General features: G+C 43.4%; 1 protein-coding gene across 3 annotated transcripts in view; it reads right to left on the bottom strand.

Moving 5' to 3' along the window:
- Nucleotides 1-19,553, bottom strand: part of ushbp1 (Usher syndrome 1C binding protein 1) — a 30,683-nt gene extending 11,130 nt beyond the window's left edge. The window contains exons 1-10 of one of the 3 annotated variants that reach the window (XM_042322496.1): nucleotides 19,104-19,552; nucleotides 18,031-18,242; nucleotides 17,785-17,921; nucleotides 16,690-16,853; nucleotides 16,195-16,404; nucleotides 15,619-15,956; nucleotides 15,274-15,414; nucleotides 12,670-12,758; nucleotides 12,353-12,506; nucleotides 11,951-12,194 (exon numbers count right to left, since the gene is read on the bottom strand). In XM_042322496.1, the coding sequence (XP_042178430.1) occupies nucleotides 11,951-12,194; nucleotides 12,353-12,506; nucleotides 12,670-12,758; nucleotides 15,274-15,414; nucleotides 15,619-15,956; nucleotides 16,195-16,404; nucleotides 16,690-16,853; nucleotides 17,785-17,921; nucleotides 18,031-18,242; nucleotides 19,104-19,118 (1,704 nt within the window). In that variant the 5' untranslated portion in view covers nucleotides 19,119-19,552. Of the gene's footprint in view, nucleotides 1-11,950; nucleotides 12,195-12,352; nucleotides 12,507-12,669; nucleotides 12,759-15,273; nucleotides 15,415-15,618; nucleotides 15,957-16,194; nucleotides 16,405-16,689; nucleotides 16,854-17,784; nucleotides 17,922-18,030; nucleotides 18,243-19,103 lie in introns of all 3 variants that reach the window. The other 2 variants (XM_042322497.1, XM_042322498.1) reach the window with 2 other exon arrangements.
- Between the last annotated feature and the right edge of the window lie 193 nt (nucleotides 19,554-19,746).

Genomic DNA, 19,746 nt, shown 5'->3' with positions numbered 1-19,746 from the left:
TGGTTCTGGGCTATGCTCATTACACTATGATTATTCTGATTCCTCACCATGGTTCTGGGCTATGCTCATTACACTGATTATTCTGATTCCTCACCATTGTTCTGGGCTATGCTCATTACACTATGATTATTTTGATTCCTCACCATGGTTCTGGGCTTTGCTCATTACACTATGATTATTCTGATTCCTCACCATGGTTCTGGGCTATGCTCATTACACTATGATTATTCTGATTCCTCACCATGGTTCTGGGCTATGCTCATTACACTGATTATTCTGATTCCTCACCATGGTTCTGGGCTATGCTCATTACACTATGATTATTTTGATTCCTCACCATGGTTCTGGGCTTTGCTCATTACACTATGATTATTCTGATTCCTCACCATGATTATTCTGATTTCACCATGGTTCTGGGCTATGCTCATTACACTATGATTATTCTGATTCCATGGTTCTCACATTACATGGTTCTGGGCTATGCTCATTACACTATGATTATTCTGATTCCACACCATGGTTCTGGGCTATGCTCATTACACTATGATTATTCTGATTCCTCACCATGGTTCTGGGCTATGCTCATTACACTATGATTATTCTGATTCCTCACCATGGTTCTGGGCTATGCTCATTACACTATGATTATTCTGATTCCTCACCATGGTTCTGGGCTATGCTCATTACACTATGATATTCTGATTCCACACCATGGTTCTGGGCTATGCTCATTACACTATGATTATTCTGATTCCACACCATGGTTCTGGGCTATGCTCATTACACTATGATTATTCTGATTCCTCACCATTGTTCTGGGCTATGCTCATTACACTATGATTATTCTGATTCCTCACCATGGTTCTGGGCTATGCTCATTACACTATGATTATTCTGATTCCTCACCATGGTTCTGGGCTATGCTCATTACACTATGATTATTCTGATTCCTCACCATGGTTCTGGGCTATGCTCATTACACTATGATTATTCTGATTCCTCACCATGGTTCTGGGCTATGCTCATTACACTATGATTATTCTGATTCCTCACCATGGTTCTGGGCTATGCTCATTACACTATGATTATTCTGATTCCTCACCATGGTTCTGGGCTTTGCTCATTACACTATGATTATTCTGATTCCTCACCATGGTTCTGGGCTATGCTCATTACACTATGATTATTCTGATTCCTCACCATGGTTCTGGGCTATGCTCATTACACTATGATTATTCTGATTCCTCACCATGGTTCTGGGCTATGCTCATTACACTATGATTATTCTGATTCCTCACCATGGTTCTGGGCTATGCTCATTACACTATGATTATTCTGATTCCTCACCATGGTTCTGGGCTATGCTCATTACACTGATTATTCTGATTCCTCACCATGGTTCTGGGCTTTGCTCATTACACTATGATTATTCTGATTCCTCACCATGGTTCTGGGCTATGCTCATTACACTATGATTATTCTGATTCCTCACCATGGTTCTGGGCTATGCTCATTACACTGATTATTCTGATTCCTCACCATGGTTCTGGGCTATGCTCATTACACTATGATTATTCTGATTCCACACCATGGTTCTGGGCTATGCTCATTACACTATGATTATTCTGATTCCTCACCATGGTTCTGGGCTATGCTCATTACACTATGATTATTCTGATTCCTCACCATGGTTCTGGGCTATGCTCATTACACTATGATTATTCTGATTCCTCACCATGGCTCTGGGCTATGCTCATTACACTATGATTATTCTGATTCCACACCATGGGCTATGCTCATTACACTATGATTATTCTGATTCCACACCATGGTTCTGGGCTATGCTCATTACACTATGATTATTCTGATTCCTCACCATGGTTCTGGGCTATGCTCATTACACTATGATTATTCTGATTCCTCACCATGGTTCTGGGCTATGCTCATTACACTATGATTATTCTGATTCCTCACCATGGTTCTGGGCTATGCTCATTACACTATGATTATTCTGATTCCTCACCATGGTTCTGGGCTATGCTCATTACACTGATTATTCTGATTCCTCACCATGGTTCTGGGCTTTGCTCATTACACTATGATTATTCTGATTCTATGATTATTCTCACCATGGTTCTGGGCTATGCTCATTACACTATGATTATTCTGATTCCTCACCATGGTTCTGGGCTTTGCTCATTACACTATGATTATTCTGATTCCTCACCATGGTTCTGGGCTATGCTCATTACACTATGATTATTCTGATTCCTCACCATGGTTCTGGGCTTTGCTCATTACACTATGATTATTCTGATTCCTCACCATGGTTCTGGGCTATGCTCATTACACTATGATTATTCTGATTCCTCACCATGGTTCTGGGCTATGCTCATTACACTATGATTATTCTGATTCCTCACCATGGTTCTGGGCTATGCTCATTACACTATGATTATTCTGATTCCACACCATGGTTCTACACTATGATTATTCATTTACACTATGATTATTCTGATTCCTCACCATGGTTCTGGGCTATGCTCATTACACTATGATTATTCTGATTCCTCACCATGGTTCTGGGCTATGCTCATTACACTATGATTATTCTGATTCCTCACCATGGTTCTGGGCTATAATCATTACACTATGATTATTCTGATTCCTCACCATGGTTCTGGGCTATGCTCATTACACTATGATTATTCTGATTCCTCACCATGGTTCTGGGCTATGCTCATTACACTATGATTATTCTGATTCCTCACTATGGTTCTGGGCTATGCTCATTACACTATGATTATTCTGATTACTCACCATGGTTCTGGGCTATGGTCATTACACTATGATTATTCTGATTCCACACCATGGTTCTGGGCTATGCTCATTACACTATGATTATTCTGATTCCTCACCATGGTTCTGGGCTATGCTCATTACACTATGATTATTCTGATTCCTCACCATGGTTCTGGGCTATGCTCATTACACTATGATTATTCTGATTCCTCACCATGGTTCTGGGCTATGCTCATTACACTATGATTATTCTGATTCCTCACCATGGTTCTGGGCTATGCTCATTACACTATGATTATTCTGATTCCTCACCATGGTTCTGGGCTATGCTCATTACACTATGATTATTCTGATTCCTCACCATGGTTCTGGGCTATGCTCATTACACTATGATTATTCTGATTCCTCACCATGGTTCTGGGCTATGCTCATTACACTATGATTATTCTGATTCCTCACCATGGTTCTGGGCTATGCTCATTACACTATGATTATTCTGATTCCTCACCATGGTTCTGGGCTATGCTCATTACACTATGATTATTCTGATTCCTCACCATGGTTCTGGGCTATGCTCATTACACTATGATTATTCTGATTCCTCACCATGGTTCTGGGCTATGCTCATGGTTTACATTACACTATGATTATTCTGATTCCTCACCATGGTTCTGGGCTATGCTCATTACACTATGATTATTCTGATTCCTCACCATGGTTCTGGGCTATGCTCATTACACTATGATTATTCTGATTCCTCACCATGGTTCTGGGCTATGCTCATTACACTATGATTATTCTGATTCCTCACCATGGTTCTGGGCTATGCTCATTACACTATGATTATTCTGATTCCTCACCATGGTTCTGGGCTATGCTCATTACACTATGATTATTCTGATTCCTCACCATGGTTCTGGGCTATGCTCATTACACACATGATTATTCTGATTCCTCACCATGGTTCTGGGCTATGCTCATTACACTATGATTATTCTGATTCCTCACCATGGTTCTGGGCTATGCTCATTACACTATGATTATTCTGATTCCACACCATGGTTCTGGGCTATGCTCATTACACTATGATTATTCTGATTCCACACCATGGTTCTGGGCTATGCTCATTACACTATGATTATTCTGATTCCACACCATGGTTCTGGGCTATGCTCATTACACTATGATTATTCTGATTCCACACCATGCTCATTACACTATGATTATTCTGGGCTATGGTTCTCATTACACTATGATTATTCTGATTCCTCACCATGGTTCTGGGCTATGCTCATTACACTATGATTATTCTGATTCCTCACCATGGTTCTGGGCTATGCTCATTACACTATGATTATTCTGATTCCTCACCATGGTTCTGGGCTATGCTCATTACACTATGATTATTCTGATTCCTCACCATGGTTCTGGGCTATGCTCATTACACTATGCTCATTTACACTATGATTATTCTGATTCCTCACCATGGTTCTGGGCTATGCTCATTACACTATGATTATTCTGATTCCTCACCATGGTTCTGGGCTATGCTCATTACACTATGATTATTCTGATTCCTCACCATGGTTCTGGGCTATGCTCATTACACTATGATTATTCTGATTCCTCACCATGGTTCTGGGCTATGCTCATTACACTATGATTATTCTGATTCCTCACCATGGTTCTGGGCTATGCTCATTACACTATGATTATTCTGATTCCTCACCATGGTTCTGGGCTATGCTCATTACACCATGGTTCTGGGCTATGCTCATTACACTGATTATTCTGATTCCTCACCATGGTTCTGGGCTATGCTCATTACACTATGATTATTCTGATTCCTCACCATGGTTCTGGGCTTATGCTCATTACACTATGATTATTCTGATTCCTCACCATGGTTCTGGGCTATGCTCATTACACTATGATTATTCTGATTCCTCACCATGGTTCTGGGCTATGCTCATTACACTATGATTATTCTGATTCCTCACCATGGTTCTGGGCTATGCTCATTACACTATGATTATTCTGATTCCTCACCATGGTTCTGGGCTATGCTCATTACACTATGATTATTCTGATTCCTCACCATGGTTCTGGGCTATGCTCATTACACTATGATTATTCTGATTCCTCACCATGGTTCTGGGCTATGCTCATTACACTATGATTATTCTGATTCCACACCATGGTTCTGGGCTATGCTCATTACACTATGATTATTCTGATTCCTCACCATGGTTCTGGGCTATGCTTATTCATTACACTATGATTATTCTGATTCCTCACCATGGTTCTGGGCTATGCTCATTACACTATGATTATTCTGATTCCTCACCATGGTTCTGGGCTATGCTCATTACACTATGATTATTCTGATTCCACACCATGGTTCTGGGCTATGCTCATTACACTATGATTATTCTGATTCCTCACCATGGTTCTGGGCTATGCTCATTACACTATGATTATTCTGATTCCTCACCATGGTTCTGGGCTATGCTCATTACACTATGATTATTCTGATTCCTCACCATGGTTCTGGGCTATGCTCATTACACTATGATTATTCTGATTCCTCACCATGGTTCTGGGCTATGCTCATTACACTATGATTATTCTGATTCCTCACCATGGTTCTGGGCTATGCTCATTACACTATGATTATTCTGATTCCTCACCATGGTTCTGGGCTATGCTCATTACACTATGATTATTCTGATTCCTCACCATGGTTCTGGGCTATGCTCATTACACTATGATTATTCTGATTCCTCACCATGGTTCTGGGCTATGCTCATTACACTATGATTATTCTGATTCCTCACCATGGTTCTGGGCTATGCTCATTACACTATGATTATTCTGATTCCTCACCATGGTTCTGGGCTATGCTCATTACACTATGATTATTCTGATTCCTCACCATGGTTCTGGGCTATGCTCATTACACTATGATTATTCTGATTCCTCACCATGGTTCTGGGCTATGCTCATTACACTATGATTATTCTGATTCCTCACCATGGTTCTGGGCTATGCTCATTACACTATGATTATTCTGATTCCTCACCATGGTTCTGGGCTATGCTCATTACACTATGATTATTCTGATTCCTCACCATGGTTCTGGGCTATGCTCATTACACTATGATTATTGATTATTCTGATTCCTCACCATGGTTCTGGGCTATGCTCATTACACTATGATTATTCTGATTCCTCACCATGGTTCTGGGCTATGCTCATTACACTATGATTATTCTGATTCCACACCATGGTTCTGGGCTATGCTCATTACACTATGATTATTCTGATTCCTCACCATGGTTCTGGGCTATGCTCATTACACTATGATTATTCTGATTCCTCACCATGGTTCTGGGCTATGCTCATTACACTATGATTATTCTGATTCCTCACCATGGTTCTGGGCTATGCTCATTACACTATGATTATTCTGATTCCTCACCATGGTTCTGGGCTATGCTCATTACACTATGATTATTCTGATTCCTCACCATGGTTCTGGGCTATGCTCATTACACTATGATTATTCTGATTCCTCACCATGGTTCTGGGCTATGCTCATTACACTATGATTATTCTGATTCCTCACCATGGTTCTGGGCTATGCTCATTACACTATGATTATTCTGATTCCTCACCATGGTTCTGGGCTATGCTCATTACACTATGATTATTCTGATTCCTCACCATGGTTCTGGGCTATGCTCATTACACTATGATTATTCTGATTCCTGGGCATGCTCATTACACTATGATTATTCTGATTCTATGATTATTCCACCATGGTTCTGGGCTATGATTATTCTGCTCATTACACTATGATTATTCTGATTCCTCACCATGGTTCTGGGCTATGCTCATTACACTATGATTATTCTGATTCCTCACCATGGTTCTGGGCTATGCTCATTACACTATGATTATTCTGATTCCTCACCATGGTTCTGGGCTATGCTCATTACACTATGATTATTCTGATTCCTCACCATGGTTCTGGGCTATGCTCATTACACTATGATTATTCTGATTCCTCACCATGGTTCTGGGCTATGCTCATTACACTATGATTATTCTGATTCCTCACCATGGTTCTGGGCTATGCTCATTACACTATGATTATTCTGATTCCTCACCATGGTTCTGGGCTATGCTCATTACACTATGATTATTCTGATTCCTCACCATGGTTCTGGGCTATGCTCATTACACTATGATTATTCTGATTCCTCACCATGGTTCTGGGCTATGCTCATTACACTATGATTATTCTGATTCCTCACCATGGTTCTGGGCTATGCTCATTACACTATGATTATTCTGATTCCTCACCATGGTTCTGGGCTATGCTCATTACACTATGATTATTCTGATTCCTCACCATGGTTCTGGGCTATGCTCATTACACTATGATTATTCTGATTCCTCACCATGGTTCTGGGCTATGCTCATTACACTATGATTATTCTGATTCCTCACCATGGTTCTGGGCTATGCTCATTACACTATGATTATTCTGATTCCTCACCATGGTTCTGGGCTATGCTCATTACACTATGATTATTCTGATTCCTCACCATGGTTCTGGGCTATGCTCATTACACTATGATTATTCTGATTCCTCACCATGGTTCTGGGCTATGCTCATTTACATTATGATTATTCTGATTCCTCACCATGGTTCTGGGCTATGCTCATTACACTATGATTATTCTGATTCCTCACCATGGTTCTGGGCTATGCTCATTACACTATGATTATTCTGATTCCTCACCATGGTTCTGGGCTATGCTCATGCTCATTACACTATGATTATTCTGATTCCTCACCATGGTTCTGGGCTATGCTCATTACACTATGATTATTCTGATTCCTCACCATGGTTCTGGGCTATGCTCATTACACTATGATTATTCTGATTCCTCACCATGGTTCTGGGCTATGCTCATTACACTATGATTATTCTGATTCCTCACCATGGTTCTGGGCTATGCTCATTACACTATGATTATTCTGATTCCTCACCATGGTTCTGGGCTATGCTCATTACACTATGATTATTCTGATTCCTCACCATGGTTCTGGGCTATGCTCATTACACTATGATTATTCTGATTCCTCACCATGGTTCTGGGCTATGCTCATTACACTATGATTATTCTGATTCCTCACCATGGTTCTGGGCTATGCTCATTACACTATGATTATTCTGATTCCTCACCATGGTTCTGGGCTATGCTCATTACACTATGATTATGATTATTCTGATTCCTGATTCCTCACCATGGTTCTGGGCTATGCTCATTACACTATGATTATTCTGATTCCTCACCATGGTTCTGGGCTATGCTCATTACACTATGATTATTCTGATTCCTCACCATGGTTCTGGGCTATGCTCATTACACTATGATTTATTCTGGATTCCTCACCATGGTTCTGGGGCTATGCTCATTACACTATGATTATTCTGATTCCTCACCATGGTTCTGGGCTATGCTCATTACACTATGATTATTCTGATTCCTCACCATGGTTCTGGGCTATGCTCATTACACTATGATTATTCTGATTCCTCACCATGGTTCTGGGCTATGCTCATTACACTATGATTATTCTGATTCCTCACCATGGTTCTGGGCTATGCTCATTACACTATGATTATTCTGATTCCTCACCATGGTTCTGGGCTATGCTCATTACACTATGATTATTCTGATTCCTCACCATGGTTCTGGGCTATGCTCATTACACTATGATTATTCTGATTCCTCACCATGGTTCTGGGCTATGCTCATTACACTATGATTATTCTGATTCCTCACCATGGTTCTGGGCTATGCTCATTACACTATGATTATTCTGATTCCTCACCATGGTTCTGGGCTATGCTCATTACACTATGATTATTCTGATTCCTCACCATGGTTCTGGGCTATGCTCATTACACTATGATTATTCTGATTCCTCACCATGGTTCTGGGCTATGCTCATTACACTATGATTATTCTGATTCCTCACCATGGTTCTGGGCTATGCTCATTACACTATGATTATTCTGATTCCTCACCATGGTTCTGGGCTATGCTCATTACACTATGATTATTCTGATTCCTCACCATGGTTCTGGGCTATGCTCATTACACTATGATTATTCTGATTCCTCACCATGGTTCTGGGCTATGCTCATTACACTATGATTATTCTGATTCCTCACCATGGTTCTGGGCTATGGTTCTCATTACACTATGATTATTCTGATTCCTCACCATGGTTCTGGGCTATGCTCATTACACTATGATTATTCTGATTCCACACCATGGTTCTGGGCTATGCTCATTACACTATGATTATTCTGATTCCTCACCATGGTTCTGGGCTATGCTCATTACACTATGATTATTCTGATTCCACACCATGGTTCTGGGCTATGCTCATTACACTATGATTATTCTGATTCCTCACCATGGTTCTGGGCTATGCTCATTACACTATGATTATTCTGATTCCTCACCATGGTTCTGGGCTATGCTCATTACACTATGATTATTCTGATTCCTCACCATGGTTCTGGGCTATGCTCATTACACTATGATTATTCTGATTCCTCACCATGGTTCTGGGCTATGCTCATTACACTATGATTATTCTGATTCCTCACCATGGTTCTGGGCTATGCTCATTACACTATGATTATTCTGATTCCACACCATGGTTCTGGGCTATGCTCATTACACTATGATTATTCTGATTCCTCACCATGGTTCTGGGCTATGCTCATTACACTATGATTATTCTGATTCCACACCATGGTTCTGGGCTATGCTCATTACACTATGATTATTCTGATTCCTCACCATGGTTCTGGGCTATGCTCATTACACTATGATTATTCTGATTCCACACCATGGTTCTGGGCTATGCTCATTACACTATGATTATTCTGATTCCTCACCATGGTTCTGGGCTATGCTCATTACACTATGATTATTCTGATTCCTCACCATGGTTCTGGGCTATGCTCATTACACTATGATTATTCTGATTCCTCACCATGGTTCTGGGCTATGCTCATTACACTATGATTATTCTGATTCCTCACCATGGTTCTGGGCTATGCTCATTACACTGATTATTCTGATTCCTCACCATTGTTCTGGGCTATGCTCATTACACTATGATTATTTTGATTCCTCACCATGGTTCTGGGCTTTGCTCATTACACTATGATTATTCTGATTCCTCACCATGGTTCTGGGCTATGCTCATTACACTATGATTATTCTGATTCCTCACAATGGTTCTGGGCTATGCTCATTACACTGATTATTCTGATTCCTCACCATGGTTCTGGGCTATGCTCATTACACTGATTATTCTGATTCCTCACCATGGTTCTGGGCTATGCTCATTACACTATGATTATTCTGATTCCTCACCATGGTTCTGGGCTTTGCTCATTACACTATGATTATTCTGATTCCTCACCATGGTTCTGGGCTATGCTCATTACACTATGATTATTCTGATTCCTCACCATGGTTCTGGGCTATGCTCATTACACTATGATTATTCTGATTCCTCACCATGGTTCTGGGCTATGCTCATTACACTATGATTATTCTGATTCCACACAATGGTTCTGGGCTATGCTCATTACACTATGATTATTCTGATTCCTCACCATGGTTCTGGGCTATGCTCATTACACTATGATTATTCTGATTCCACACCATGGTTCTGGGCTATGCTCATTACACTATGATTATTCTGATTCCTCACCATGGTTCTGGGCTACGCTCATTACACTATGATTATTCTGATTCCTCACCATGGTTCGTGGCTATGCTCATTACACTATGATTATTCTGATTCCTCACCATGGTTCTGGGCTATGCTCATTACACTATGATTATTCTGATTCCTCACCATGGTTCTGGGCTATGCTCATTACACTATGATTATTCTGATTCCTCACCATGGTTCTGGGCTATGCTCATTACACTATGATTATTCTGATTCCTCACCATGGTTCTGGGCTATGCTCATTACACTATGATTATTCTGATTCCTCACCATGGTTCTGGGCTATGCTCATTACACTGATTATTCTGATTCCTCACCATGGTTCTGGGCTATGCTCATTACACTATGATTATTCTGATTCCACACCATGGTTCTGGGCTATGCTCATTACACTATGATTATTCTGATTCCTCACCATGGTTCTGGGCTATGCTCATTACACTATGATTATTCTGATTCCACACCATGGTTCTGGGCTATGCTCATTACACTATGATTATTCTGATTCCTCACCATGTTTCTGGGCTATGCTCATTACACTATGATTATTCTGATTCCACACCATGGTTCTGGGCTATGCTCATTACACTATGATTATTCTGATTCCTCACCATCGTTCTGGGCTACGCTCATTACACTATGATTATTCTGATTCCTCACCATGGTTCGTGGCTATGCTCATTACACTATGATTATTCTGATTCCTCACCATGGTTCTGGGCTATGCTCATTACACTATGATTATTCTGATTCCTCACCATGGTTCTGGGCTATGCTCATTACACTATGATTATTCTGATTCCTCACCATGGTTCTGGGCTATGCTCATTACACTATGATTATTCTGATTCCTCACCATGGTTCTGGGCTATGCTCATTACACTATGATTATTCTGATTCCTCACCATGGTTCTGGGCTATGCTCATTACACTATGATTATTCTGATTCCTCACCATGGTTCTGGGCTATGCTCATTACACTATGATTATTCTGATTCCTCACCATGGTTCTGGGCTATGCTCATTACACTATGATTATTATGTTGATATCTTCATCTCTGTGTAGTTGCTTATTGTAAAACAAAAAAGACAGTCATTGTTTCTCTCTTTGGTCAAAACTATACACAGACATGTATCTATCAAAGTTATTGTTATACTGTTGGATAATCAAAGTTATTGTTATACTGTTGAAATTTACTACAGAAATAGTATGTCCATAATTCTAGTATTCAGATTAATATTTAATGAATTGAATGTAAAGCCGAAACAGTACAGTAGAGTATATAGTACAATATATATCACCCACCCTGACAGTGACCAGGTCATAGAGCAGAACAGCCTTCTCTCTCTTGGTGCTCTGGGGGTTGGAGGTGTCCTGGGCCCCTTGTCCTCCACGGGTCCCTCTGAGCCCAGCCAGGGTGCCTGTATCTGGGCTAAGATTCCCCTCTCCCCCAGGCCCTGGCTTAGGGACACACACTGCTGCCCTGTCCTGCTTCAACCGCTCGATACGCTCCCGAATGTCCGCCTCGCACCCCTCTACCTCGGACCCCCTGTGGTGAAAGTAGGCTGTGTTTTATCAGACAATGTTTTGATGTTGTTTCAGTTTTAAGTGTTTGTCAATGTTATTGCATGAAGCCAAAGGGAGATGTGGACAAAACAGTTTTTCTATTATAGTCAGAAGATGCTATTTGATCTGCCACAGACAGACCTGGCTGTATAATAGAGATGGAACCTGGTCTGGATGTGTGTTTCTGTCTCAACAGCACCCCCTGGTGTTGAGAAGGAGGTTGACAACTCCTCAGTTCTTAGACTCCTAAGGGACGGCCTGGGACTGTTGGGCTGCTGACTCTCCATGACCGGGCCTGGGAAGAGGAATTAACTGTTATGAGTGTGTGTGTGTGTATGTGTGTGTGTGTGTGTGTGTGTGTGTGTGGGTGTGGGTGTGGGTGTGTGTGCAAACTGCAAATGTGTTTGTGTCTTTTCCATAAAGAGTAGTTGAGGCGTGTGTGTGTGTGATTTAGCCACCTGCTATGTGTCTCCAGTGTGGTATGACCTGCTGTCTCCTGCCCTCGTACACAGACAGTAACTCACTGTAGGCCTCCTCGCACTCCTCGCTGTCGATCAAACAGGGAAAACATTTCATATACAGCAGCAGGACAACACTCTCAGAGCACATGGTCATAGAGAAACAGGTGTCATCACGGAATGTTTGTACATTTAACACACGTGTAGGTTACAGGGTTACATGACTTCATCCCCAGGCTCAATTGCTACCACATATTCATGTTCGATAGAGAAAGAGCCCGTCGGTCGGACGAGATTAAGTGCTACGACGTAGCGTACGACTGACTCCAAACACCATCATCAAGTTCGCTGATGACACGACCGGCGGTAGGACTGATCACCGATGACGAAGAGGCAGCCTACAGGGAGGAGGTCAGAGACCTGGCAGTGTGGTGTCAGTACAACAACCTCTCCCTCAACGTCAGCAAGACAAAGGAGCTGATCGTGGACTACAGGAAACGTAGGGGCGAGCACGCTCCTCGTCCACATCGATGGTGCTGTGGTGGAGCGGGTCTTACAGATTCCTCGGTGTCCACATCACTGAGAAATGAACAATGCCCACACAGTTGTGAAGAGGGCACGACAACGCCTCGTTCCCCTCGGGAGGCTGAAAAGATTTGACATGGGCCCTCACATCCTCAAACACATAGACAGCTGCATCAATGAGAACATCTTGACTAGCTGCATACCCACTTGGTAGGACAACTGCAAGGCGCTACAGAGGTTACGGCCCCGCCCATCACTGGGGCCGAGCTCCCTGCCATCCAGGATCTATATACCAGGCGGTGTCACACACTGACACACACTGGACTCGACCCACACACTGACACAGACTGGACTCGACACACACACTGACACACACTGGACTCTACCCACACACTGCACTCTACCCACACACTGACACACACTGGACTCTACCCACACACTGACACATACTGGACTCTACCCACACACTGACACATACTGGCCTCTACCCACACACTGACACAGACTGGACTCGACACACACACTGACACACACTGGACTCTACCCACACACTGCACTCTACCCACACACTGACACACACTGGACTCTACCCACACACTGACACATACTGGACTCTACCCACACACTGACACATACTGGCCTCTACCCACACACTGACACACACTGGACTCTACCCACACACCACACACTGGACTCTACCCACACACTGGACTCTACCCACACACTGACACACACTGGACTCTACCCACACACTGACACACACTGGACTCTACCCACACACTGACACACACTGGACTCTACCCACACACTGACACACACTGGACTCTACCCACACACTGACACACACTGGACTCTACCCACACACTGACACATACTGGACTCTACCCACACACTGGACTCTACCCACACACTGACACACACTGGACTCTACCCACACACTGGACTCTACCCACACACTGACACACACTGGACTCTACCCACACACTGGACTCTACCCACACACTGACACACACTGGACTCTACCCACACACTGGACTCTACCCACACACTGACACACACTGGACTCTACCCACACACTGACACACACTGGACTCTACCCACACACTGGACTCTACCCACACACTGACACACACTGGACTCTACCCACACACTGACACATACTGGACTCTACCCACACACTGACACACACTGGACTCTACCCACACACTGACACACACTGGACTCTACCCACACACTGATACACACTGGACTCTACCCACACACTGACACACACTGGACTCTACCCACACACTGGACCTACCCACACACTGACACACACTGGACTCTACCCACACACTGGACTCTACCCACACACTGACACACACTGGACTCTACCCACACACTGATACACACTGGACTCTACCCACACACTGACACACACTGGACTCTACCCACACACTGGACTCTACCCACACACTGACACACACTGGACTCTACCCACACACTGACACACACTGGACTCTACCCACACACTGATACACACTGGACTCTACCCACACACTGATACACACTGGACTCTACCCACACACTGACACATACTTACACTGGCACCTCAACACACACATACTGACTACAAACGCATGCACACACTTAACACGTACACGTACACATGTATACTGACTCACACACACTTTCGCCCTCACCACATACACTGCTGCTACTGTTTATTATCTATCTTGTTGCCTAGTCATGTACATAGCTACCTCAATTACCTCCCCTCCCCCTTCACATGGACTCGATTTTTCTACTTCCTGTATATAGGCATGTTATGTTCTACTTCCTGTATATAGCCATGTTATTTTCTACTTCCTGTGTATAGCCATGTTAATTTCTACTTCCTGTATATAGCCATGTTATGTTCTACTTCCTGTATATAGCCATGTTATTTTCTACTTTCTGTATATAGCCATGTTATTTTCTACTTTCTGTATATAGCCATGTTATTTTCTACTTTCTGTATATAGCCATGTTATTTTCTACTCCCTGTATATAGTCATGTTATTTTCTACTTCCTGTATATAGCCATGTGTGTGTCTGTACCAGTATTGGAGAGCCATCTGCAGGGCTGTGCTGTCAGCTTCGTGTCTGCTGAGCGTCATACTGATCAGCTCAGACTCTCCCTTTCTCTTGTCCAGAGCTGCAGTCAGACGCTCGTTCCGGGCCTTCAGCCTTTCTATACACCTGTGGTGGTTAACGAGGGAGGTCAAGGCCACGACACACAACACACACCACACAACAACACACAACAACACACCACACAACAACACACAACAACACACAACACACGACACAACACACCACCTGGGAAACATTGACCCACACCAGCAGATCTGGGATCTATTCCATGTTGTAAATCTGTCATTTAACCCTCTCAGTTGTACGTACCTCTGTAGTCTGTCTGTCTCACCCTCCAGGCTGATGCTGGGGCTGGGGCTACGACAGGGGCTGCCTTGTGGGACACTCCCAGGCCAGGGGGAGGGTGATGGAGAGGCCGAGGAGGATATGTCCCCCCCAGTAGAGAGGGCCGGGAAGATCCCCATGGCGATGGGTCTTCTGAGGAACAGAGGTGACCCGGGGAAGGGAGGAGAGCCAAGGAATGAAGGGGAACCAGGGGAACCAGGGGAGGCCCAGCCAGGACTCAGAACCACACCACTGGAGCTCCCTGAGGAGCTGTAGGGAGGAGAGAGGCTGCCTGATCGCCACGCCTTATGGAGGCCCAGTAACTGGCACCAGACCCATAGACAAAGAGAGTTTAGCCATTCGCCAGCAGACAGACATAGTTTGACCATTGTGGTTTCAGCCAAAGCATTATGATGCTAGATCAGAAAGACACAGTAAACTGTATGGTCATAGCTCTCCCTAGCTCTGATTGGCTAGTTTGTGGAGTTTTCACCAAACTGATTACACAAATCCTTTTAGATCTAGGATTATTGAGATGTAGCCTGTTGCACTTCCACCTACCCTCTCATGTAGACTGTTCCTCTCAACCTCTATGTCTCCCACCGTGACCTTTGCCCCCTCTAGTTCTTCCTGTCTGCTTTGTAGGCTGCTGCGCAGGTCACAGTTCCGCTGGTGAAGTGCCAGGATGTCCTTCTGGTATTGCTGACGCTCCTCGGGGGGCAGACCAGACGGGTACGAGATCCCAAACTCTCTCTCCATCTCCTCTAAGACCTGGGGAGAGGTTTGAGGTCACACATAACTTAATTAGTTAGGCATGATTCCAGGGTAATTAGGTTTTGAGGCCCACGTGGTAATTAGCCTACATAGGTCACTCAACTGGTAGTTACTGCACTGTAGCCTGTGTTTCGAAAATATCCTGTTAGTGTGTAAAAAATAAAGTTACAAGTTTAAATATAGTTCACATTGATAAAGAGTTATTCCAACTAGCTTGTTACATGGTAATAAAAAATGATGTCACATCATTCCTTGTCACCTGACATTGTGACCGTGTCTCACCTGTGTGACTTGTACCCAGCTGTCCCTGGCGGCTGTGAGGTGTTCCATCTGTCCGTCCTGCCCACAGGCAGTGTGAGAGGCAGCCCAGGCCCTCCTGGTGTTAATGGAACCCTCCAGAACAGACATGACTCCCTGGAGTTCTGACCATACTTCACCACTACCCTCTGCAGGACAACACAGAGCAGACACGCTATTACGGTCATCACTAAAGATCTGTACACCGTTAAGAAAGTCTATATATTCTATTCATTATAAATGTTGTGAAAGGATGTGGTTAACGTACTGATTGTCTACTCTTTGTAGTCAACTGCTAACATTTGGATATTGGTAATCCCGTCCCCAGGCAGCTCTGCAGTAGCAAACAATTGAGCCTGGGGATGAGGTTAGGATATGGGTAAACTGAGCCTGGGGATGAGGTTAGGATATGGGTAGACTGAGCCTGGGGATGAGGTTAGGATATGGGTAAACTGAGCCTGGGGATGAGGTTAGGATATGGGTAAACTGAGCCTGGGGATGAGGTTAGGATATGGGTAAACAGAGCCTGGGGATGAGGTTAGGATATGGGTAAACTGAGCCTGGGGATGATGTTAGGATATGGGTAAACAGAGCCTGGGGATGAGGTTGTGATATGGGTAAACTGAGCCTGGGGATGAGGTTATGATATGGGTAAACTGAGCCTGGGGATGAGGTTATGATATGGGTAAACTGAGCCTGGGGATGAGGTTAGGATATGGGTAAACTGAGTCTGGGGAAGAGGTTATGATATGGGTAAACTGAGCCTGGGGATGAAGTTAGAATATGGGTAAACTGAAACAAGAATGAACGCTTTCTACTGTATCTAAACGAGCATTCAGAAGATCATGACCAAGAAACAAAAACAGGCGTATTACCAAGAAAATGAAAACCTCCCAAATGATAGAGGCTGTTCTTTTCTTTGGACACACAAATAGATTATGTTTGGTCTGGCACAGTAGCCAGAACTACAACCATCATCCCTTTCTGTTCATTGCCACAAAGCACAGCACACACACAGAGAGAGAGATGGATGTGTGGGTATTGTGAATTGTGAAGTCATGCCATGGAGCCTATGCCAACCTCTGTTGGTTACTGGGGCTTTAGATGCGGTGCCAGTGTGTTTCTCTGGGTTGCAGAGGGATGGAGGGGGGCTGGACAGGGAGGCTGGAGCCGGAGGGAGGATGACTGGCTCCTGTGGTTTAAGGTCATCTGGATCACTGAAGAGGAAAGACGTACATCTTTCTATGAACCAGCAGCTCAGGGCAAGTCTAGTGATATTTTACAGCTCCATGAAGAATGTTCTCTCTCTCTTTCTCTAACACACACCTTGGTGCTTGTAATGCGCCCATTTTCCTGTTGAGTTCAGCAATGATGCTGAGTAGAGTTCCGACCTCCGCCTCACACTGAGCCAGCTCTGCCTGGGAAGGCTCAGAGTTCACCTCGGTGTCAGGGGTCATTGTGGTTACCAGGGTAACCGGGGTCATCTCCTCACCCTCTGACTGTATGTCCAGAGTATCAGATCTCCCTCGTTTGAACTCCTGTGTGGAAATAATGGACATTTTTTCTGACAACATTTTGTTTCATAAAATATATTGGACCTGAGTCAATTCAATGATCTAAGGATTTGATATGACCTTTGTTTTTTACTGTAAACAAACACTAAGGATTTGATATGACCCTTCCATAGAACTCTCCATTAAATGACTGACAGCTGCTGTGCTCATGACATGGAGGTTATTGTTGTTCTCTTTGGACAACCATTGTTTTGAGAAGCGGAAGTGTAGGAAACAGAAGCATCCTGCAAAACCACTTCCCGCTCAGAAATATGTAGCCCAAAAAACACGTATAAGTCATGCCAAACTGAAAACAACCTCACTCTTTTTCAACTTCTTGCCTTAATTCTGATAGTGTATAAAATGTACAAATCAACCTACTTGGACTGTTAAAACACAGTTGTCTTTTAATCAACGTATAAGGGACATTAGTGACTGTGGTACCTGTACAACACACAGTAAGCAGTGGACAGAAGGATGTGGAAAGTTAGAGTTTGAACCACAGATCATACTCAAGCTCTCAAAGACAATCACACAACCAGATAGATACACAGACAGACTTCAAAGTAATAAAAATAAGCTGGTGCCTGCATTATCTGACACACCAAAGTGTCCAATGAAAGACATCAATGGTGTGAGTTCATTGCAAAATGTGGGTTACTGTACAGGTACACGTAGCCTTGATGGTAAAGGAAAAAACACTCTAATATGACTGTTAGGAAGGCTACCCCTCAAATGTTTTTATGCCAGCAGTCAGCACCTTTGAACGTGTGTTATGCTTGGTTTGGTACAAAGTCAAATTGACAACCCCCCCCTCAGTTAACAAAGAGGACATGATAGACTTACCTCCATGGCTTCCATGTGTCAGAAGCTCACTGTGATTCTCCTGCTTCTATCTGTTGTCCACTAACTGCCATTAAACACTGGAGAACTGAGCTAACCTCTGTGGTGCTGCTGCAGCCAGACACTGCTATCCTGTTGCCTGTAGTTTTGTATAATTATACCTTCCAATGGTTCCTCCGTTTCTCTCTGTTGTAAAACTTCTGCCTGCCTGTGTGCTGCCTACCCTGCTCGACTGGGAGCCCCCCCCATCTCTCTCTCTCTTTCAAACACTCACCATTTCTCTCTCTCTTTCTATTTATCTATTTCTGTATCTCTCTATCTGTGTGTAGCCTCTGGTGTATTGGTATTTTAGTTTTAGGAGTTCAGTGACATCACTCTGTCTGTTCCAGCTCCATCTCAGCTCCAGGATATCACAATACGGTAGATTGGCATCTAGAGGCGTTTTGGCATCTAGTAGCAAATGGGGGGGAAAAAAAGTCAGATAGTGATCCCAACCCAACCCTTGTTCTCCCTCGCATTGGAACTCTTCCTGTCTGTCACTGATTGTGTACTGTGTTTTTATCTCAGTTGAGATGCCCACTTTCAGAAGCTAAGCATAAGCATTTGAGTGACGATATGGTTGGTAATCCTTCTTAATGCGCGTCCA

This window comes from Oncorhynchus tshawytscha, linkage group LG05 (genome assembly GCF_018296145.1).
Source record: "Oncorhynchus tshawytscha isolate Ot180627B linkage group LG05, Otsh_v2.0, whole genome shotgun sequence".
Taxonomy (NCBI): Eukaryota; Metazoa; Chordata; class Actinopteri; order Salmoniformes; family Salmonidae; genus Oncorhynchus; species Oncorhynchus tshawytscha.
The sequence above is the reverse complement of the archived record's forward strand: the minus strand, read 5'-3'. Positions and strand labels throughout refer to the sequence as shown.